This window comes from Plectropomus leopardus, chromosome 5 (assembly GCF_008729295.1).
Source record: "Plectropomus leopardus isolate mb chromosome 5, YSFRI_Pleo_2.0, whole genome shotgun sequence".
Lineage (NCBI taxonomy): Eukaryota > Metazoa > Chordata > Actinopteri > Perciformes > Serranidae > Plectropomus > Plectropomus leopardus.
Window position 1 is genome coordinate 6838354 of NC_056467.1, and position 24258 is coordinate 6862611.

A 24258-nucleotide genomic window follows, 5' to 3' on the forward strand; every position below is an offset into this window, starting at 1 on the left:
ACTATTTTCACCACAGCGTCCAGATCATTCGCTTCTTACTACAGTAGGGAGATAACAGCTGCTGACAAACAGGCATTCCTCAAGTAGCCAGAGGCTAAAAAGTGGTTAGAGAGTCAGCAGAAATACCAGTGTAGTAGAAAAACATCATGAGTCAAGTTAATTCACGTTAAAGTGAATACAGCAGTCGCTCAGTTGTAGAAAATCAAAAAAGCAAGATGATGACAGAATAAAGCAGCTTTCTTATCTCTTCCTAGACTGAGATGTCTGATTGCAAGATATTGTTGTGTAGTGACTGATAGAAATGACAGCATTGTTCTTTGAACTGTTTAAATGCTTCACCTTAGATTGAAATTTTGGCAGGTTTCAGTCTCTGTTTCTACCATTTTGCCCCACATGAAAATTAGACTAGATCAGATGGCGTCACCAACACTACAAAACGTCACACAACCATGGCCTCAGAAGCATTTACAATGAAAACACTTGGGACAATTTATTTTATGTTTGACAAGAATGACATTAATTACACGTGTCTTACAGTACTATCTCGGCTTGGTTGTTAGAGGAGCGGAGACATGATTACACATCCAGTCAAGGAGCCGAGCTGGGCACTTGAGTCTGTTAATCACCTCACAGCAGGTCAAAAGAAATGGGGAGGAAAAAAAGCAGCTAAAAGTGCACCAGTTTCAACAATTCTTATCATGACAGGAATGACCTCTGAGATGTTTCCTGAAAGAATCACACTGTTTGAAAGGTCTTCTTCTTTTACAAAATACTGACATTTAACCTCCATGAAGAAACAAATTAATTGATTGGCAGGGTTTTATGAGAAAATCTGCTGTTGGACATGTAATATAATGGTTGTTAAAGATCAGCACAGTGGCCTTGTTGGCCATAGAGGGGAATAAGCTGCTCTCAAATTGAATTCCTGGTATGGCAGAGCATTACAAGCTTAAAATAATATTACACTCCCTCTAAGCCAGCACTTGTATCATCTCAAGGATAGGTACAATAATAACTGCACAAAACTATTATTGTTTTTTTTTTTTTTTTAAAACAACAAAATTTTCTAATGGGCTTCGGTTCACATGATAGAGTAGGGTTGCCAGTTTAAGAGATCTACAAGTTATCATCCTCAACAAATAGCTACCCTATTCAGAAACATGGACACATAAAGTTTGCCTTTTCATATAGTATAAGGACATTGGATTCAAGTATATATACACATACGAACTAAAATTAATGAGGTAAAAGACAGAAAAAAAATAACCTCAATATAATATGAATTTTTCTGTATCATTTCATATTAAAACACGCATACTTCTTTGAAAGAGAAAAACTAAAAAGTAAGTCATTCATTGGTGTCATACATTTTTTATCCAAATTCCAGCAGTATAGAAGAATGATCCTAAAACTCATAACCTAAAAGCTGTAGGTGGTACAGTATATGCAGCTTAATGAGCCCGCTGTGGAGCAGAGGCAAACTGCACAGTATGGTTGGTTGGTCATCAAACAAGCAACATACACTGCAACAGTTTTCTCTGTTTTCTGTTGTTACAGTGGCAAAAGCAAGTTGCCTTATCATAGAGAAATACAAAATTTTTTACTATGTACAGTACGCATCATTACAACCTACTGTGTGTTTTTTTTCCTGCTGCAAAAGAAAAGAGGAATTGTTTTGGAATAAAGGCGAGTGGTTGCAAAGCCACGGAATGAAGGTTATCCAGATGAACCAGATAAATTAATTTCCTCAAGTTTGTACTCCACATGGTTCAGCTCAGTGGGGCCATGTCAATTCTATTCACTGCTTCCTTGGTTTCTGGGCTCATCTAGAGACAATGTCATTGATTGGATCTGTCTAATGCTCTGTGTTTCAGTTTAGTAGCATCAGATTATGGTAGACTTTAATATCAACCTTTAATCTCATGACACAATCAGCTGCAATATTTTCCCTTTGTTTTCTGTATTTGTTAGTGTCAAATCTATATGGATATTTGGCAAAGACTTTGCATGTTGCTCTTTAATGCACTGGTTAAACACTCGGTTAAATCTACAATTTCAGTTAACATAATGCATATATGGGAGAAAGAAGAGATACACCTTATGTCTTCAGTACTTCTAGAGACAAATGATTGTAGGCATCCCTGTAAGTGGGTGCCTCTGCTTTCCCATGAAGACAAAAAATACAACACACCCCGATCCAGACCCCAAAGACAAGATATAGCAGAAAACAAAGAAGTGCATACGAATTAAAAAGAACAATTCTTCAAAAGAGCACTGTTTGCTTGTTCTGTCCTTCATTTCACTTTTTTTCATGGTTCTTATAACATTTTACTCATAACCCATCGTAATATCTGTAAGCAGTGCTCGAAAGCACATAAGGTTTTCGTATCATGATGCAAACAGTCTGGGGGAGGGGGCGGTAAAGTTAAGGTAGCAATAAGGATGTCGGTGAGTTGGAGAGAAGGAGGATGAGGGGGAGGGAAAGAAGGCCAGGAAGGGGGAAGAAGAGGAAGAGGAGGGCAGTGGTATTAACACTTGAAGAAAAGGCAGGCGAAACAGGCCATTAGGAGCCACAGTGATTGAGATACACAGACTGAGCCGTTGATATCTCGACCTGTCCCAGGTCCTGCACAGAGAAAGAGAAGAAAAGGAAGTGATAATGTAGCTAGAGAGCCCACTGGCACACACAGCACCTGCAGTAAAAAAATCATGCAGTGCAGTAAAAGTAAAAAAAAAAAAAATCTATTGCCACTAGTTAGATTTTTTTTAAATGTCAAAATAGGATGGAAAACATTTGGATATTCATCAGTTTGTTTTTCTTGAACATTCATGGAACAATATTATATTTTTTTAGTATATAAGAAGAGAATACATAATGAATCCTGAAGTTTGACAGAAGAGTAACTCAGCTGACAAATAATTTTTTGGGGGGTGCTATAGAGCAGTGGTTCCCAACTGGTGGGTCCTGGTCCAAAAGTGGGTGGGGAATCAAATCTGAGTGGACTGTGAACATGGCAAGTTTGTAACCCCCCCCCCCCCAAAAAAAAAAAAAACAAATACTTTTTTATCATACAAGCCAATATATTGTTTACATTTTGTAAATAAAATCAAATATGGTGTAATTTATCTAATGAGTGGGCCTCGAACTAATGACTAAGGAGAAGTCAGGACCCCATGGACGGACAAGTTGGAAATCACTGCTATATAGTACATCACCCGTATGCCAGATGTCACCTTCCCTCTCTAGCAATATTCTGGGATTTCCATGAGGGTTCAGTTAAATTACACCCCTGCAGAGTTTAGTACACTGTTTACCACATGGCAAAAAAAATACTACACAGCGAATTTCAGTTCTCATATTCCAATTCTTCAGCTCTTGCAGCGAAGCTTAAAGAACAGCACACAAAGCTACAGTGAGTTTCCTCCCCACTGATTTTCAATGATTCACAAGGGAAGTGGGCTAATAGAATTAACACATCAAAGTCATTCAATCTAACCTTGAAACTCTCAATGATTTCAATCATGGTTTGGTTCAGAAGTCACACTGCAACCTTGCTGTGATATTTCATACTCTGTATCTCTGTATCTCTGTAATACTATCTGCTGTGAGGTATAAAGCCCCTTGAGGTGTAAAAGGAAGAGCTGTGATTTTTTTCCCAGTAAAAACAAGAATGCTCAGTTTCTAATTCAAACTGTGAATCAAATGGCAGTAGTTTGTACTCACTATAGAGGAAAAGACTGGCATTCTGGACACCCAGTCGGTTTGAGGCCACACAGGTATAGTTCCCATAATCCTCTTCGGTGACGTTGCTAATCATGAGAATAGTGGTAGTGCCAAGAATCTGGATATTGATGCCCTGGGTATTGGACAGCCTGGAGAGGAGAGACAGACAAGAGTGAAACCATTTGAAGTAAAATGCAAACTGATAAAAATCAGAGCACTTTAGGGAGTCAGTGACATTTTGGGTAAAATAATAGAGACTATAGTGTCTGTGTGGGTAAAGAAGATGGGAAACTTCATTAGAGCGTAATAATTATCTAACGTAATATACAGATTTTTTTTTTTTTTTTTACCAAACAAGAAAAATGATACTTCTAGCTTACAAATAGGATAGATTATCAGCCTCTCACCAACATGGCACTTTTCACAACATGGCTGATAGGATTCAGCTGTTTTCTGATTACAGTATGACATCCCAGAGGCACAATACAGCTGCTATCAAATTATCTTGATTCCTGTGAGTTTCTTCACAAAATTACTTAATGACACATTTGTTTTGTTGACACCTTAAATATCTGTTATATATCCCCACGTACAAAATATGTTTTATTTAACTTACTTTAATGTGATAACTTCTGGGAAAACGACTGAAAGCTGTGAAGTAGATGATTGAAACAAGTAGCAACCTATGAGGCTGAGAAATAAAGTAAAAAAAACAACTTTTGGATCATTATGCAGTTCTGACCATCTGCTACATTATGACTCATCCAGACGTCTCAGGTCGCCTGGGACAGATCTGCTTTTTGTCTCCAGAGATACCATTAAATATGGGGAAGGTTTATTTATTTTCTGTTATTATTATTTTGTTTTTATGCGCCACACAGGTCTGCCCCAACTCTCAGTTCTTTTAAATCAAGGCTGAAGACTTTCCTTTCTGCTGATGCCTTTTATTAAATCAAATATTTATTGATTTCTTACACTGCACTGTAACTTTTATTCTTGTATTTATGTCCTGTCTATGCATAGCTTATGTTTATTGTCTATTCTCTAACTCTTTGAGTGTGTTTTTAATTGGATATAATGTCTATGTATTACATGTTTCTTTGCACTTTGCCATTATGTTTTTGATGTTTTATGTAAAGCACTTTCCTTGTTGACAAAATGTGCTGTTGCAGCATAATATGCAAAAACTAGAATTACTGCCTCATGATTACATGCCTTCACGAACGAAGTTACAAGTCAAGTTACACCTACAGTTTACATCCATGTCTGTGAAAACATGGATGCTTCACACACATCTTCCCCTCTGCAGCACAGAAGATCCATACAGTCAGCACAGTTTCAAGGTGGGCACCTGACATTAGTGTCACCAATCCAGTATCTAAACAAGTCTCGCTCTCTGTTCCTGAGTTATGACATAATGGCCAAAAAAGTGTTTTTGCAGAACATTATGATGTCACAGTGAAGTTGACCTTTGACCTTTTGGATATAAAATGTAACTGATTCATCCTTATATCCTATCAGATATCTGTATGACATTTTGTCATAATTAGTGTACTAAATCTGAAGATATGGCCAAAAGCATGCTTTGTTAGGTCACAGTAGGTCACAGATCTTTGACATCCACCCTCAAAATTCTAAACAGTTCATTCTTGAGTTCATGTGGGTATTTGGACAAAATTTAAGGAAATTCCCTCAGGGTGTTCCTGAGATATTGCCTTCATGAGAATGTGACAGATGGGATCAAAGCAACCATGACCTAGGGTGTCGGTGGCTGAGTGGATAAAGCAAGTGCACCTTGAATAAAGGCAGTGTTCTTGCCACAGCAGCCTCGGGTTTGACTCCCACTCAAGGCCCTTTGCTGCATGTCCTCCCTACTCTCTCTCCCACTTTCACTCTACTGATCTGTCCTATCTCATAAAGGCTAAAATGCCAAAAAAAAAATCATCTCTAAAAAAATATATTATCAGTTCATCACAGAGTTCAGGTGGACTTATGTGCTAAATTTTTTTAAAAAAAAGAAAAACTTCCCTAAGGTGCTCTTGAGATAATGCGTTCCCAAGAATGGGATGGATGGATGTACAGACGGAGAGAGGGGTATGAACATATGGACATAAGAACATACAGACAGAGACAACCAGAAACTCCAGCCACGGCTATCACCAGCACAGAGGCATACAAATCATATTGCAATTATTTTGACGGATGTTGCAATTGCAACATGGATTGCGAATTTAGGGGGAATAGTAATTTTTGCATTTTTTTCTCACTGAAATCATGATAATGCGATTGTTGCAGGGGTCTGTGCCAAACAAGCATGTCTCCTTGTATCTCATATATGATTTGTAGGCCTGAGCATCTCTCTTTCGTTATCATGGTATGTTGTGACACATTTTATCAAAAGAAAATTGCAGCTCCTGCAATTTAGATATTGCACTTAGCCATATTGTGATTTTGATATTATTTTTGAATGATTGTGCTGCTGTATTAATAAACCTTATCTCAGACCTCAATCACAAAATCTCAGCAACTGCATAATGAATGTAAAAGTCCTCACATAGCTAATAACATTAATGGTATTCTATGAAGATGGTTATACTTCATGCTGGCAATCATTTTGCAGCAGCAGGCATCAGTGTCATGTCAGTGAACTGTCTGAGCGTAGGCAGTGCGGTTGTTAAGAGGTGAGATCAGCCTCTCTCATTTTGAAACAAACCTCTTTCATTAACAGTCTGACACTGAATTTACCAAACAGCAATCCTCGACCTTTGGATTATGTTTTGAGCAAAGAAGTTTTTTCTTGTTTTTTTTATTTATTTATTTTTTATTTTAAGTTTGCAGAAATGTAACAACTTGTAAGCGTGAAAAATACAGAGTGTGAATGTGAGATAAACATTGCTTAGGAAATATGTCTGTGCAGATAATTACTTTGCAATATGTACATCCATTGTTCTCTTTTCTTTCTTTCGTTGTCATAAATCCCTTTTTTTTGGGATGAAAGATTAGTATTCTGCTCAAGTCCTTTCCCTGCACTTCTGGGAGTCTTAATGACCACCAAACTTCTGCCAATCAATTATGTCAACCTTGAACCCTTTTCAGTACAAATTAATCAATACAATTTGCTGACTCAGACTGTGTACCTCGCTGATGAACTGTTCCTTACATCATCACAACCAAATAAAACTCCTTTAATAACATGCCGCGCATAATGAATTCTGCTTGTTCTGGGCTGATTGAGCCCTTTCGTATCATGAATGAGGTGAAGTTCATTTAAGGCACTCTAACTTAATCCTGCTTAAGTCTGGGTTATGTGGTAATCGCAATGGGAGCAGGGTGGGGGAGCAAGAAGTTTGTGCTGACACACACTTGGCTGATAAAAAGTATTAACATAAAAAGAAGGAAAAAAATGCACATCATGGCACAGCATAATTTGGCTCACTGGGGAGCGGGGGACTTGATAAAGTGCTGAGGCCCTTCCCATAGGGACACCTTGGGAATGGTAGCAGTGTGTGTGTGTGTGACAGCGAAAGAGCTAAGGGAGGGCACCAGTCATGTCCCCACTTCATCTCAAAGCAAACCCCCCTCCCACGATAAGGCCAGCAGCAGATATATTCTCCAGTGTGTCTTCATGAGAGGTGACTGCACTATTAAATAGGCCTGCCTGCCCAGAGAGCATGCTGAGAGACCCAGATAATACACAGCACTACAGGGAGCTGAAAGCAAACAGCTTTTTTTACTATAGATTACAGAGCATGATTGTAATGCAGTAGCAGGGGAATAAACTGACCTAAACAGGTCAAAACAGATAGAACTCTCCTTTGTTTTCACAATGGACTTTTATTTTGTGTTTTTTTGCAAATACTAGCTTGATGTTTAAACACCCAGCAGCATAAAACTGAAATACTAGGCGCAAGAAACTGGATCTTTGGCCCCCAAAGTGCGTCTTCTTTTTCTATCAGCATTTATGGAGCTCGACATTTCTGCTGCCCATTTTAACTTTTAACGCGTTTGGCACGCACAGATCTGCAGCCAGCGACTTCACTCACTTTTGATTTCAAGTTCATCCTCAAATATGCCTGTTTCTCTGCCAGCTCCCTTCATCTGGCATAATAGACTAGAATACATTATCAGAGAGGTTGGCAGATATCGTGCACCTTTTTTTTTTTTTTTGAGTTTTTCAACTCATCATCACAATATCGTTCCTCGCAGGCAGAGGGCAGCAGTGCTCCAGGGGATATCTCCATTCATCCTGTCCTGCTGCACAGAGCCACTCTGTTACATTACACCCTAGATTGAAATGATTTGACCCCTCTGTTTGGCAGAGGGCGTGCAGTGTGTGCGTGCAGGGCCACGGTCGCAGGCCGGCAGAGATGAAAGACCAGAACAAATCATCAGATGGACGGATTTGATTCTGTGGCGTGTGGGAGCATCTAAAGTAGGTTATCGCTGCCGGAGAAAGTGACAGGCCTGTTATGATTCAAGGCCGATGATAAATGAAATCGAGTGGAGAGTCCTGCTGAGACTTGTAACCCGGAGATGATTGAAAACGGCTCGGCGTCTGCGGCAGTCATGTATCAGCTGACAAAACAACAAACATATCTGTCTATCATGATAGCTAACAGCTCACGTTCGATTTTGTCATGTTATAAACATGGGGGAGTGGTGATTAACTGCACAGAAAGCAGAGGCAAGCTACTGAAGAAGATGCTCGGGGGATAGGCAACACCTCTCAACATTTCAGTGCACTCATGAATTACAGGGTTCATAAGAGAAACTGAATTGAAGTAGACAGATTTTCTCTGTGAAGCATTAGATCTTTAATTCCCCTTTAACTCTTTGAAACCTTAGTAAACCGATTCATTTTGTGTAAAAACATGGGAAGAAAGCCATGAGCAACTTAAAAACACATGGCCCAAAAAACAGTAAGAAATTAGTAAAAAGTTACAAGAACATTACCTGAAAATAGGCACAAAAAAGAAAAGTAAAAACAACAAAACACAAGAAAATGAGTATATACATAGTCATAATGATTATTATTATATTTTCTGGACATTTTTCCCTACTTTTTGACAATTTTCTGGTACCCCCCCCCCCCCCTTCCTCTTCTTAAACACATTTTCAGGTCATTTCATTTCTTGTAATTTGTGAGTCATTTCTTGCCAAGTTGGTTATCACACCAATTTGCTGAGGTTTCAAAGGGTTAAATAGCGTCTGAGAGGTGTTTGAATGCAGCACAAGAAAACTGATGCCAACCAGGTTTTAAAGAGTAAAGGTTAACATTGTGGGATTGTCCAGGCTGAAGGGGGCAACTTTTTACAACTTCATCCAAATTCCATGATGGCCCATGATGGACCACCAGTGAGAAGAGCCAAAAGGAGCAGGGAGAGTCATGACAGCCAGGTAGTAATATTTTTTCAGTCATGAACTTGTGGCCAGCTGCTCTTGGATCATAATGCATTGGTCTCCACAGAGGCTAATGGAGACTCAGATCCTGGTGTTAGTAAGAGATGTGGGGAAGCAATGATTCATTTATGTTTCAGAGGATGAGCTCCACGTTCCATGTGGGTATTAAGACTGACAGAGGGTGGATATGCGATGCACAAGGTTAGGTGAGTTAAGCCTCTGCAGTCAGTGGAGGAGAGAGGAGCGAGTTGTGCAGCCCGGTTTGTGTTTGCCAGCTTGTGCCAAGCAGTTTGTTCAAACTCTGAAGTGTTTACTCCTTCAGTTTGGTTTGTTTGGGCAGGTGAGAGCGATGCTTTTCAAACTTGGCACTAGATAACTGGAGCAAAAAAGTAAAAAAAAAAAAAAAAAAAAGTGTTACCTCGCTTCTATTCCAAGAGAGCTGCTATGTGATTTGTTTGGGGTAACATAACCCACATAGTGGAAATGAAAAGTTGGAAGCTGATGACTGATCAGGTCTGGACCAAGAGGCAAGGATGTGTTGGGTTCTCATACAATAAAAAAACATTGACATACTTGCCATATAGGAACAGTTTGAACAGTATTGCTGTGTTCCCATGGACTCAGGAGGTGGTAGATGGCGAATCCTATACCATTTTGGGAGCAGGTTGATAAAAATGAGGTGAGGCCAGCACAGAGTGTCGACAACAATGGACAGCATCGCTATTCAGAGTTAAAGTATTTGAACTTTTTGTCCTCATCTGACAGCATTTACAACTTGATGTTATGTAGCTCCTTCACACAAGGAAAACACACGGGCGATCTGGACAATAACTGGACATTACCAGAAAAATGTAACAAAATAACAAATACAAAATTATAGTGAATATATTTGTGTTTCCGGTGCTGTGCAGAAGGTGTTGTTCATTTGCCCTCTACTGTGTATCTTATTCCATGTGAACTCAATATAACTTATTTCCCCTTATCAACAAATCAGAAACAATAGATGAAGATTAAATATACAGATAAAATAGCAGGGGATTAAGGAAAACAACAGTGTCAAATACAGTGAGACTATGCAATGATAACTCCTGCATCTGACGGGGAATCAGTAATTAAAAAAATGAAACATGACCATTTTGATTGTCAAAACACCATCAAAGGAAGGGATTAAGAAATGTTTAATTCTACCAAAGCTAATCAGAAAACTTCAGTAAAAGTTTACAGTACAAAGTGCAGAAAATGTAGAAATGATCAAAGCATATTGTTCCTTTGTGAGCCTGAGATAAGATAGATAAGAGCAACCAAAATCCATCAATTCTAATGTGTCTCCTCACTTTTCATGTGTTTTAACCATATACTATATAAATATTGCATACAGTTATGATGTCACTCCTTGGTTTTATGGACTGCCATTTTTAAGCCTTCAGTTCAGCATTTCGGCTGTTCTGTAAAGTTGGGCATGTAACATGGCGGTCTTAGCGAAGTTACTTGGTTTTGGAGTCAGCCTAGGGTGGTCAATCAATGAACCACAGTTTTTGGCACTTTGGCTCCATTTTTCAGCAACAAGAGCAGGGGGGATTTTGAATGCGTCACTTGTTAGTGCAGGTGTCTGCTGTAAGTGTGCACAGCATTGGTTAGCTCCGTTTCAGAAAGGATTTATTTTAACTCCTCCGCTTCCGAACATGATAACCCTGCGATAATGGCTTGTTTTGATTGAACTGCATCACCAAGTGCATAATTAACATCCATTTGAAAGGGTTCTCTCTTTTTTATTTTTTAAAGTGCAAGACTTTGCTTTTAACCAAATTATGCAGCTAACGTTATCTAACTTGTTACTGCAGCTGGTGAATCTGCTGGTGAAGGTTGTCATTTCAGCAGGCAAAATCAATATTTGCCAGCTGGATATAAAAATACTGCTGTTTTCTACTTTTGTCCAAAACAAAGAACCCATTGTTTCTTTCTTTTTTTTTTTTAATACTAACAGTTCTGTGTGATAAATCTGGCACTGTCACTGCATAATTAACATGCATATTTCAGACACTGGCAACCTGTGTGTCGCTGAGGTTAAACTGATTAGAGGGGAAACAAGGAGCAAGACCTGCACAATCAGGTAAATAATACACAACAGACTATAGCGCATTAGCTTCGATTCTTGGGGAGGTCACTAAGAAATTAACCGGCCAAGCGAGGATAAATGATATTATTATGGTGCATTAACATCATCATCCAAGGAGAAAGTGCAATAACACTTTCCAGTGGTGCAGAGGGAGAAAGGGGGCCACGGACAGGCACACAGCCAAAATTCTCCAGGGGACAAAACAACTGAGATAGATGGCGTTTGGAAACAACAGATAATGCAAAAATATTTCAACAACCATAAATCTTTCTTTTTCGAGCGCTGGCATGATAGGCCTATTACTTTAGAGACCAAATCTGTGATAACACTTGTGACACTCCTCCGATATTTTTCTCCCAATCTTGGGTGAACTTTTACTGCTGCAGTTTGGGGGGGAGTGAATTGCAGATCACGACACTCTGCTTCTGCTTTTTTGAAAAAAAAAAATAAAAAAAAATCATTAAGCTTTCTTATACTCAAGCCCCTCAGTACCCATGAACTGACTCAGGAGGTGAGTTTGCTGCAGAGGTCGGATTTCTCCCGGGTTATGAAATGATGAAGTGCTGAAATGGAGGGAACTGTGTTCGTCACTGCCTTTGAATGTCATTACACTTCGATCCTCTTCAAGTGTTTCCCAGATACACACATGACACTTAAATTGATCGCTTTCCAATGAACATCTGTGTGTGGTCACACGGTTTGCTATTTCACAGAAGATGTTGCAGCGCCGGGAAGCTGATTTCCATTTCAGTGGAATTACTTGTGTTATGAGAAAAAGGGTTATTGAGATTTTCAGTGACTACACTATATAAATTGCATCCAGGAGGACACCCGATCTGTTCTCCCTTTTCCCTCCTCAAAAAAAAAAAAAGAATATCACAGAAGAACCCACTGCTGTCTCATGCAGTTATGATCAATTAACAATGGAATAACAGCCCACCGAGTGATTAAGTGGGTGATTAGTCATTATCAAACTGCAACGATGACGTCATCAAATTAAAATTGGGATGTGACAACGGGACCGCTGTGAGGGCAGATTTGACAAAGGGATCAAAGAGATCCATTATAACCACTGAGTAAAAATGATATGGAGCAGGCCTGGCACAGAGAACAAAGTGATGAAGCTGCTGCCACATTTGGGAGATGAGGAGAAAACTACTCAGGAGAAAGTTTCTGACCCAGATCACAGGCTGAAACTTAGTGTAGTCATTGTGTTTTAGGACAATGCAGAGATGATTGCTCATACAGTATGATATATACAAAACACTGCATAGGGAACACTGTTCAATATGGTTTTTAATTTAGAAAGCAATTCTGTTCATTAATTGCTCATTAATTGTGCTCATAACAGTAAACAGTCTACTTACAGCTGTCATTTTCATGCCCAAGTTAATTCAATGTAAATCTCATTATTTTGTCTCATTATTTTTATGGCAGCAGCTTAAACAGATTTTGTTCCTTTCCCACAGGCAACCCAGGTTGAGTCAGTTTAAAGGGACAGTTCACCCCAAAATCAAAAAAATCATATTTTTCCTTTAGCAGGGCCACTTATTAGTCCAGATTGTTTCGGTGTGAGTTGGTGGTGGTATCAGCTGTAGAGATGTCTGCCTTCTCTCAAATGTAAAAGTACTAGATGGCACTCGGATTGTGGTGCTCAAAGCCATAAACAAACAAACAAAACTAACAAAATAAAAGATGTGAAAAAAATAACAGCAATGTCTTTCTCCAGGAATCATGGCCTGGTTACTCAAGATAATCCATAAACCTTATTGTCAGCAGTTTCATGTAGGAACTATTTTCTTACCAAACTATGCCAACTGTGTCATCAAAAGGCAAAGGAAGGAAGTGTGAATCTAATCATGGACGAGACGCACATACTCATGAGCATTAGTGGCGTCCTTCTCAGCTGTGCTGTGTTTGTCTCTGGTGGTGATATGGTTTGCAAGTGTAATGTGGTAGACAGAAAATAGTTCCTCCTTGAAACTGCTTACAACCAGACCTGCGGATTGTTATTTCATGTTTCTAGTGCAAGAAAAGAGAAAAAAATGATGTGGGGGTGTCCCATTAAGTTTATTTCTGTAATGTATTAAAAGCACTCATCACAAATCTGAATGTTTCAATACAAAATTCACCAGAAATAAACCATAGCCAAAGTACTGAGCCCTGATACTAAAGACCAAACCTTCCATAAGTTTTGCAATGCATACAGTAGCCTAAAAGCTTTTGCTGTGAAGTTTTATCTCAAATACTTTGTTGTTTCCAGTAATCTGACATGTAAGAGAGAGAAGGTTTCCCATCTTGGAAAAGTTAAAGGAGGTTATTACAGTAATAACGGAGCTTTAGAGTAGGGGCGGTGCCAGCTTTGGTGGACCAGTCTTACACTGATATGGTTGTTTGTGATAAAGGAGACTAATGGCATACGCTCTATTTAATGGCTTGTTGAATGGTTGTATACAGTTTATGTGCTTGAACACACTCATAGTCCTTGATTGGGAAGAAGCCAAAATCTGCATGGAAGGAGGTTGCAATGTCATCTTGAATAAGTGTTATGCTCGATCTAGTGACTGCCAAGTCTTTCGATCTGTCTTTAGACATTGGGGATGTGGGGAGTGTAAATGTGTGTCAAGTTTTACCTTTTCTCGTCTCTGTACCATTCAAACTCTGGTGTGGGCACAGCGGTGGCGTCACACTGCAGTGCCCCGATGCGGCCCACTTGAGTCTCTGAGCTCTGGGTCCTCTTTATTGTTGGGGGGTCTGCAGAGTCACACAGTGCTGATGTAAGTTACATCTTGAAACCAATCACCAAACCAGTTCTTATGTAAAAGTGTTTCTTTTTCTTAACAATGTGATGTCATTAAAGATTCAGCGTGTAGGATTTTAAGGGCATCTATTGGCACAGATGGTATATTCATAACCATGCTTACATTAGCTTATATTCACCTGGAATTAAGAATTGTTGTGTTTTCATTACTTTCGAATAAGCCGTTTCTATATGGAGTGGGTTCTTTACCACAGAGTCTGCCATGTTGTTTCTGAAGTGGCCCAGAATGGACAAACCAAACACTGGCTCTAGATAGAGCCATTTGCATTTTGTATTGACCACCAAGTTTTGCAACCCCAACACTCGATGCCACTTAATCCTACACACTAGATCATTCATTTTAATTGGCCGAGTAGTCTGTCTGCATAGGGTCATCGGGACAGAGGGATACACCTTTCATATAACAATATATGCTTTGTATGGAACCTCACTGAAAAAAGCAAATAAACACAGATATATCTTGAATAAGCTTGATTAAATGAAAGTCTCTTTACATTTTGCAGTGTAAAGTTGCGGTCCATTTTAAGGCCTTCAAGCCCCAAGACCCAATGTAAGACATATAATTAGGGGACAGACTTAGAAAAGTAATCAGTGCTAAAACTTCAAATTCATCAAGTTTATTAACAGTCATCACACGTTATGATTTCTGCAAACATCACAACGGCCAGAAATATGTCCGTTGTGGATTAATGCCCATTTTCCATTTGGGATTAAAAACTAAGAAATGGTTTAATATAGAAATCTTTATCATTTCATTCAGGCACTTAGACTTGGCTAAAGTACAAAATGGGCAACCAGCCAGATGTGATTTGTTCAGATCAAAGAGAATTCTATAACTCCTCTGGGGCAGGAGTTGGTTTGTGATGTCTTATGAGCTGTTCATCAATCCTGAGCAGCCAACCTGTGCATTACCCTCGTCAGATCCAACATGGACGCCTGACAAGATGTAATTAGGTGATCTTGTTTTGAAATGCCAAGTGTCTCTTAAATGACGCTGGTAAGTGAAAATCACCATGGAAATGACAGTTGCAATCAAAGAGGGAGATCGTTCTATGTCTACCAGGATTCATCTTGAGAAGACTGAAGGGTGCTCCAAAACTTTGAAGACACAGCCATCGCTCTCTGCCACTCTACATCTAAACACTTAATCCAATCTTGACTTTTATAGCCTATGCTTTCATCTTTTGAGTGTATCATCTTGTGATATTTCTGACATGAGATGTGGTGAGAATCATTGATCATTGTTGGACATGAAAAATGGCAAGAGCTGCAGTGTGGGGTTACTTACAGCTGACAACCACGTTGACATATTTGACATCGGGCGTGGCAACGTCATTGCTGGCCTTGCATTCATAGCGACCTGCTTGGTTTCGCATGATACCTATAATGTCCAGGTACTCTTCTCCATCCAGCGGTTCTGCTGCAGAGAGATAGAAGAGGGATGAAGGAGGGATTGGAGAGAGGCAGGAAAGTGGGGAGCAAAGAGAGAGACAAAAGAAAGGAGACATAGGAGAAAATGGCATGAAGACAACATTTATGCTTGAATTTGTTCCACAGTAATCAAATATCCATTTAGTTTAAACTCTGACACATATTCTAAATCAGCATAATCAACTGGCCATCACTTCGAATGGACCAAATCAACCAAATGCAGGTGAACTTTTGAACTTTTCAAAATTTTGAGAATTAAACTCATTTGTTTTCTTGTTAAGAGTTAGACAATAAAACTGATACCACTCTTATATCTTTCTATTAGTTATGAAGCTCTTGCCAGCAGCTGGTTGCCTTTTCTTAGCATGAAGACTGGAAACTTACAGATTGAGTTCATTCAGAAGTATGCACACATGTACAGTATTTATACACTTTCGATATTTTAGCAGATATTTGTTACATGCTACTACTCCTGTTATAGAAACTGATATTTAATATCAACTGTATTTTTAACAGTTGGAAAGACAAATAAAAAACAAGAATTTATTCTGACCTCCCCTGAGACTGCTGCTATTATTTCACCACCCACGCCAGCTTGGCATGGTCACCATTAGCATTGAGGACACAAGACACTTTATTGAAGAACAAGCAAAATGGCCCATGTGATTTGGATTCAAGATACACTCAGAACATTCAGAGATGTACTGCATCCAAAATAGTGTATGTTTCGCTTCAAAGAGGAATGCAATTTTATCATTGCCAATATATCATGTTTAACAGTTCACATTGGTATCAAATATGGATCTTTAATGCTTTGTTCTGTTTGTCAAAGAACTTTGTAAACTCTGTTTTAAAGGTGCTATATAAATAAAGCTGTAGTAAATAAAGTACTTCATATAACTTGTTTTACCACAAGCCTGTTTAAAGAAATAAAACATGACCAAGCTGGCTACCACAGTGTTAAATGTTTATTTTTGGTTGAATTTAGGTTACCAAAATTCAATGTCAGCAAAATATCTAATGCCAACGCCAATTTAATGTGGAAAACTAATGGCACATAATGTTGATATTGGGTTAGTTTTAAGTTTTGATGGTAAGTAACCAAATAGTAAGTCCTCCAAACATCTCATGCCAATGGCAGCTTGACATGGAATAATGGCAGGTAAGAAGAATAAAACTTAAAATCTGCAAAACGTCATGTTAACACACACAGTGTGCTATCCTAACATCTTTAGACATTTAAAATATCATCAACTTTATTTTAATTCCAATCAAAATGTAATAATTGTCCAACATAAGAGTAAAATATCTTTCTGATGTCACATTTATGTCCAGTGACAGCCTTTTGTAGGCATTCAACAAAAATACGTTCATTGACCCAATCTTGAAACCCACTGACTATGAGTTTGATGAAGATAAGCCTCTGGAAGAAATATTTCAGGAGATCCGGTGTAGCAATTGAGTATACCAGCAAAGAGTTCCTCGTCTCTATAAAACATCTCTGCATATGAATGCAAATAAACAACAATAATAAAAAACAAACAAACAAACAGACAAATTGCTTAGGCTACATCATTGTCAGACAATAGGTGGGTTCTCAGACTGCTTTTTGGCCAATGCGTCCAACCTCTCCACACAGACTTTTAACCTGTTGCTCAAACATGATGGTTAATACCTCTCCGACTACCAATGAAAACCAGACCACTTCCAATACTACAATCTTCCTCCGTTGCCTGAAAATTCTGCATACATATGCAGATATGTGTTTATAGAGATTAACCATGACCAGCAGCAATAGAGAGCACGGTGAGATTCACACACTGTTTGACCATCCGAAAAGCACTTGGGTTAAAGCACGCTGCCAACTTTAATCCACTGAGACTTGCTTCTGATGAGGGACTCAAATAAATAAGCAGCAATTTGAACTACAACATGCTTCCACACTCATATTCCACATCAAATTAATTCAAATTCACAGTCAGGACATGCTGGGAAACTCAGACTGAATGACTTCGATTGACTCTTAAGCTGAAAGCGCACTTAATATTCAGCAGCTTGTTAAGCTGACTTGTATTAGTTTGTCTGAAAGCTTCAATTAACAGAGGAGTAAATGTCTGCAAATGTCAGACAAAACATCTGAACTGAGTGGAAGACAACCACAGGGACTATCAGTCAGATATCTGACTAATTGTTTAATGAGCAATCGGGCTAATTAGCCATGTAAAGAACACAGCGTCTCGACATCTCATTAGGAACAATCAGCTATGTCTTATTAAAGATCTGCGGGTGGGTCAGGAGGAGGAAATGGCACATTATTGTATGTGCTGTCATAGCAATCGTACTGTGTTGTCTTATTATATCTAAAGGTAGCAATTGGGTGATGACGCTGACATCATTATTTTTTAAATGACAGTTTATTCATTTGTATGGCATTGTAAATTATTTGAAAAAAAGGTGTGATAATTACCGCTGCATAATACCCTGTTTTCACACAATACAAGGATGTACAGCTTTTTCATTTTTCTTGAGCATCCATTCTACCTACATTTCAACCTTACAGAAAATGAAAGTATTGGAAATTGCAGTAATTTAATAAGGAATCATCAGCTTGTAGCCAATACGGCAATAATGCAGATCTCTGGATATTTCTCAGAAAGATAAAATTATCTGCCCTGAATGAGGGAGGGTGTCTCCTAGGACAGAAAATGTAATAACTACAATAACATCAAGTGATTCTTCCCTTAATCTAAGAAAATAAGGAATGATGAAATCTTGGCGGTGGAAATAAATTGCACAGAGGAGATCTCTGGGGGTGAGTGTGGCAAATGCACTGTTTATGACAAAAGTAAATGTCAGTAGTCTCAAATGTGGGCAAGTTCATGCTCATGTTACGAGTGAGGGGCTGCAAGCTCTGCGAGAACCAAGCTCTGCAACCCTAGAAATGAGCAACTTCAGGGACTCCGATATGGGAGGTTAGTCGAAAAACAGCTGTTTTGCTTTGGTGAACAAACACAAATGCTGTGCTATTTCATGCCGTTAAGCTCACAAAAACACCAGGTAACAACATCCCCCTCAGTCTGACTTTTATTTATGCCTGAAGCTCAAACGCCAAATTTCTGCAAAGAAAGAGGCCCTGGTGTTTGAAACAGAAAGCGAAAAATAACTTAATGATCTAAATCAAGTGATGATGGAGATGGAGGTCAGCTCATACACTATCATTTTATATTGATTGAAAGATCAGTGGGATCATGATCAAAGTCTAAACCAGATCATATTCAGCTCTCCCTGGACAAACTTCTAGAGTAACGTGATTGGAGAGGTATGATTGAAAATCTGTTGCCATGGAAATTGCATTGAAGCTCAGATCTCGCCTTCATTGCTTTGGTTTGGTGCTGGATACACAGAGAGAGAAAACCAGGTGACTGCAAAGATCAAAGAAGAGAGAAGAGAGGAGGAAAGAGAATTCAAATGAGAGATGAGAGAAAGTGGCTCGACTTTTTTTTTCTACGCACAGCAATTAATTGTCAGTAATTTCACCTGGTGTGTAAAGAGAGCAACTCAGTCATGAAGGATGAATGGGACGTTGTGTATTGTCTAAGGAAACAATTAATTACAAAACAACGTTTCATGCGTCTTTGTCCGTGCCCACAGGAGAATACAGCTTCCTGCACATGAAGTGTGTGCTTCACGTTATCTGTTTAATGAAGCGTAATGGAGATAGATTGGTTAATCTTGTCTGGAGGGAATTGATTAGAATGTTTGTGACTACAGTATATGTGTGCATGTGTGTGCACACATGCCGACGTCTGTCTGTGGTGGCGTAATGTCTCTATAGTGAGTAGGAAGCGTGCATGCATGAACTGGGATGAAGACACATTCCCTTGAAGGTTTTCAAGTAGCACTGAGAGCGGTGACTGATTCAAAATGTGCACATTAGAAAAGGCCCATGAATCCTGGCATTACTATATCATCACATTCCTATGCTAATTTGAAGAGAAGAGGGAGAGCAGGTGACAGAGAGGAGAGAGAAAAGATTAAGTAAAGGACGTACAAGGAGTAACATTTTTCTTTCTTTTTTTTTTTTAGAAAAATATAAGCATGCTTATGTGTTGATGTTAAGCACTTATTAACACACATTACATGACCTAATTAGCAATTAACAAAAATTACTGCTGAAGGTTTTTTGTAAAATACTGAAGGCAAGTACCAAATATTGTCTTGATGATGGCGCTCAATGAAAAATCAGAGGGTCACAAAAATTAGAATTCATCTTCTGGGCACCATGACTGTCCTTGCAAAGTTTCACAGAAATCCATCAGGTCAATTTTTGTCAAGATGCTTCACTAAAAACACAAGCTGAGCTGTAAACATTTAAAGAAAGCTGAAACACTGGCTGAAGCAAAACCAAACCTGCGATCATTGATTACTGATTTTGCACTCAGGTACACATACACAGACAAGGACACAAACAGCATAACAGACACTCACAGACATAAGGACACATATTTTCTTAAAGACCACAGTCCTACTTATAGAAACACATACACATTATGTAAAACACAAACTTTCCGCCATGAATTAGGAAACACACACACACTCACAATATAGTTTTAGTGATGTAAATCTTTTAAGTCGTATTAGATTATGAAATATGCTAATGTAACTATTTATTATGCGCCAAATTTGAAACATGTTTTAGGATGTTATGTTTTGCTAATTTGCAAACCCTGCCCAACCTGGGACAGGGTTTTGCAAATTAGCCTTGGCTAAAAGCCTTATATGCAACATATTAGTAAATTGTTCTGGATGATGTGTGTGATGATGATGTGTGTGATGATGATGTAATGAAATAATTAATGGTTGCTTTTGAGTTTCACATGGGACACAAACACTTGTCTCCTGGGTCAAGGTCCTATGTTTGTTGAGCTGGTTGATAGCCTGGTGTAGCTTTCTTTGACGCCCTGGGAGTGAGACCAAACTGGTTATATAGTTGGCTAGTTTTGGCAATAATCAGCAGGGTCAGACACTTTTTGAAGCCAGCTTGCCACCTCAGCACACAGCAATTTACATCTATTTATTTAACCTTGACTTACTCCTCACCATCAAGTACCTGACGCTCCTTTAAATGTTGCTACTGGTCTGAATAGTGTTTTAATGTAAATGTGTTTGAATGTGTCCTGTCTAGATGTCACATAATGTGTTTTAATGTATCCTTTTTAATTGCAGATTTTGCACATGAAAAGCAAATAAAGTCTTGAAGTGTTTTGCTTGCAAGAAGTAGACAGTAAACTGTTTTCTATTCTGTTTCATTCTATTCTAATAAGAAACTGTTAGTAATATGGGACGTTGTTGATATTAGATTGTCCCCTACTGATACAGCTGACAGCAATGTGCAGCTTAAGCTAATGAGCTGCCATTAGCTTCATTGACGATTTGCTTTGCAGCTCTGATTTCTGGAGGTCTCGATTCACAGCTTTTAAGGTGATTGGCTAAATTAAAATGATGATATAATGTGTTGTTAGTTTAACTGTAAGATTCAAACAGCATCACTTCCCACTATTTTTGAACAACAGGAACACACAACCATCTCTTTATTTTTTAAACATAAAAAATGACACTGAGTTAACATTAATAGCTGTAGATGAGTTAGTATATCAGTTGTCATTATTGCTGGTGAAATCAGCAGTTGCCAACGTACTGTTAAGTCTTAGATGCTACAGGTTCTTTGAACAATTTGTATTATGCAAATTGAATTGCAATTGCATTTTTAAAATTTTTTAAATTGCACATTTTGAAATTGCAACGGATGGATGGATGGATGGATGGATAGACAGACAGATGTTTTTTTACTTTGAAACTGCTTTTTGGCAGTACCAACATCTATAAAACATTTTCTCTACTTTTTCCCTTTTCAACATTCACAAAAGTACACACACACGTGCACTGCCTCTTCCACCTGTACATCTGTGGATGCAGGCCAGAGGTTTGAATGCTTGCCAAAAAGCACAGCGTTTGTTGTATGTCTTTTGATTATATTTCGGTTGCAAGCGCATTTCTGCGACCTCTCTCCTGGTATACTTGAAATGGGGGGGAGACAAGTGTTAGTAGCCTTGAGCTACTCTAACAATAGAATTCACAATGAGGAGCACAGAGGGAATAGGTGGCAAGATGCATAGTCTCGGAAAGAATAGCATTAACTGGAATAGAAACTTGTGGTCGCAGACATTGTTTTAGACGAGTGAACTTTGGAGTTTCCGCAGATAAATCATCCCCTCTGTCAACAATGTAAACTTGAGCTCAGTTCTCTGTAAAATATAAATGCTCTACTGTGTGTCACCATTAGGATGCAGCTATCATTATGCAACAAAACTGCTAAGCCTTAAAATGTGCCACAATTTTGTGTTTGTGATGTTTTTTCAATTGCAATAAACCTGTGAAAAAGGGAGCAATAACAAGTGTTGCATCTACATTTTGTTCAGTGTAGAAAGCACTGATTTAGGAGCTGATGTGGGAGTTTGGAATTCTGTGGGTTTAACCTCTTAGAGTTGGAGATAGAGGGAAAGAAATCACTCTGTGGGATAATGTAAATGGAAACCATATAACAACAATAATCACAGGAAACATCTGTGAGTAATTCAGTTATACAGTGAGCTGCATTGTAGCTGTATAAAGCTGAATTAAGCACTTCAGCTAACTTGTCTCTCCGGCTGTTATTGTTGGAAAGCTTACGACATTTATTGGAATCCTATTTTAACATAAATAGCAACACATTAGGTGGGGGGTCTAAAGGTCCTCCCCAATGAATCTCCGAGCTTCAAACACTTCACTTCCTGCATGTTATGGTAGAAATGTCTTTGCTGACTGATGACTGTGTGACAATTAATATATCGGGGGACTTCTGTGTCCAGTGAGACCTCAGTGTTAAGTTATTGCTCTGGTAGTATTCCCATCTGACAGACACATGACACAGTTCAGGACCCTCTCTGATGAAGCAGGTTGAAATAACAAAACTTACTGAAAACAGTTGTGATCAAGCATAATCAGGAAAAAAAAGCACTGTCCATTCCTAAATCACTACAAGATGTAATTCATCCCATGTTTTTTGCACAGCATTGTAGAATGATGATAATGTGAGTGAGTTTAACAAGTTCACTCAGATATTGGTAATGACAGTTCTGTCCTCCTAAAATACTGGTAGGGACATATCCTTAGCATCCATATGCAAACCTATGCTCTTCCATACAACATGCTCAAAGCTGAACCGTGACACCGCATCAATTATTGTAAAACTGCCCTTTAAAGCCACCTTCCACCTCTTCTTGGACACTAACTTAAATTGCCACTCACTGCCTTGCCAAGCAGCCTGGCACTACCCATGCTGAAAAGACAGTGGATATAATTGCAGTCTTTTTCCACACATTATACTGTTGAAAGCCCTGCGGCCTCTGGGATATGCAACAGCAGGCTTTTGTAAGCGAGTTGGGAAGAGTTGAGGGGCCTGGAAGAAGTACACTTCTACAAATGCCTGCTGGATACTGATTTGCATTGCGCTGGAAAGTTTAAGTTTCTGTGAGTGACTACAAGGTTTCCATGTCAATTAAAAATACTCTGAAGGAGTGAGGGACAGCAGTGAGATGGGAGTATTCTGTTGGTCCATGCGTGCCCACATGCCCTCCCACCACCTCCCAAAGCAAAGCGTGGACCACAGAGGGGGGAGAGAGAGAGAGAGGAAGAGGAGGGAGGTGAATCGTAAACCAGCAACTTCAGCTGGCAACTGGATGGCGCTCATTTGCATATCCTCATGCATCATTCATCAGCATCACTTTACCACAGTGCGAAACATTACATTTATTTTGCAAATGCTAATTTATGTTAAGCAGCTGATTTGAGAAACTTCAGAGTCGAGTAGCATAAAAGACCCTGCGACATTTATTTTCTTTTGTCTGCATGAGTGTGACAGTATGTGCGCTGGCGGGTGTATGTGTGTGCGCCCTCCAATTTGATGTTGCCGTGTGTTTGACCATGTGTGCATTTGTGTTTGGACAGTTGGTCCTAGCTTTATCTAACACAGCCACATGGCAGCTATCTTCCTGTCAGGAGTCGGTGTGATTTAAATGATGGGTCAACACATAATTACAGAGTAACTATCCTCATCAACACATTCCTCCCCATGGAGATAATGAAAAGATGACTGAGCTCAGAAACTAAATGAATCTTAAGCTCACTTATGACTCTATTGACAGTGTGCTGCCAAAACCAAACACACTATGCAATGCAAATATCCATCCATAGGGCTCAATACCGCAATCTTAAAGAGATACTGCACTCGAAGTTCAAATGCATGTGCTTTCAATGTGTCAGGCACTGGTTTTCAATGATAACATCAACACTTGCAACCTGGAATGTCTTTAAATCCCAGTGTCTCATGGCAGTATTTTCCGTATATCTGACAAGAAATCCTACATGAACAAAATCTTTAAAACGGTCTGAAGACAAAAGGAGAACTTCCACTTTTATTCACAAGCCATTTGCTGCCACCACTGCTGGCGGTGCAGAAATAACACAGGTGTTGGAGCCAAAAACAAGACGGCTGTTTATTTGCCGCTTCTTGAGCCGAAGAAATGATATGCACAGCCGAGCGGTGCAAGCCGTCTGTTTTTCTCAATGCTGTCATTCGTCTCTCTATCTCATTTTCCCACTCTCTCCTTCTTCTTCCACCCCTCACATGCCTTTGTTGTTTGTTGTCGGCAGCTTCCGTGTGGTTTC

General features: G+C 39.1%; 1 protein-coding gene across 2 annotated transcripts in view; it reads right to left on the reverse strand.

Moving 5' to 3' along the window:
* Positions 1–1363: 1363 nt before the first annotated feature.
* The window catches only part of LOC121942933 (limbic system associated membrane protein), a 491834-nt gene continuing 468939 nt past the window's right edge, over positions 1364–24258 (reverse strand). For both annotated transcript variants that reach the window (XM_042486243.1, XM_042486242.1), the window contains 4 exons: positions 15350–15481; positions 13874–13994; positions 3725–3873; positions 1364–2626 (listed from right to left, as the gene is read on the reverse strand). In XM_042486243.1, the coding sequence (XP_042342177.1) occupies positions 2529–2626; positions 3725–3873; positions 13874–13994; positions 15350–15481 (500 nt within the window). In that variant the 3' untranslated portion in view covers positions 1364–2528. The remainder of the gene's footprint in view (positions 2627–3724; positions 3874–13873; positions 13995–15349; positions 15482–24258) is intronic.